The 449-nt window shown below is 62.4% G+C and overlaps 1 protein-coding gene across 1 annotated transcript in view; it reads right to left on the reverse strand.

Moving 5' to 3' along the window:
• DNAH17 (dynein, axonemal, heavy chain 17) overlaps nt 1-449 on the reverse strand; it is a 107,024-nt gene that overhangs the window by 27,983 nt on the left and 78,592 nt on the right. Inside the window, 1 exon segment of the mRNA XM_015562672.1 lies at nt 1-44. Within this exon segment, the coding sequence (XP_015418158.1) occupies nt 1-44 (44 nt within the window).

Below are 449 nucleotides of genomic sequence, written 5' to 3' on the forward strand. Positions count from 1 at the left end.
TTCTTGTCCAGGGTGCTCAGCCACCGGGCCACCAGGTGGATGTTCTGCGGCCAAGACCCGTGTTAGCGCCCGCACACACCCCTCCCTGTGCTGGGCCCACAGGACAGGCCGCTCGGCCATGCCCCGGCCAGTGGTTCAGTGGTTAGAGCATCGGCCCTTGAACTGAGGGTTGCAGGTTCGATTCCGGTCAAGGGCACGTGTCTCGGTTGCAGACTCGATCCCCAGCCTGGTCAGGGCGAAGAGGGAAGGCAACCAGCCGATGTCTCTCTCCATTGAGGTTTCTCTCCATTTCTCCCCCTCCCTCCCACTCTCTCTAAAAACCAATGGAAACAATATCTCGGCTGAGGATTAACAACAGCAAAGGTGAGCAGGTCAGGCCCTGTGGGTCGAGTCAGCCTCACTGGGGTCCGTGGGAGTCGGGCAGCCCGGGGGGCGGGGGGGACGGCGGA

Source organism: Myotis davidii, unplaced genomic scaffold, assembly GCF_000327345.1.
Source record: "Myotis davidii unplaced genomic scaffold, ASM32734v1 scaffold991, whole genome shotgun sequence".
In the NCBI taxonomy this organism is placed as follows: Eukaryota; Metazoa; Chordata; class Mammalia; order Chiroptera; family Vespertilionidae; genus Myotis; species Myotis davidii.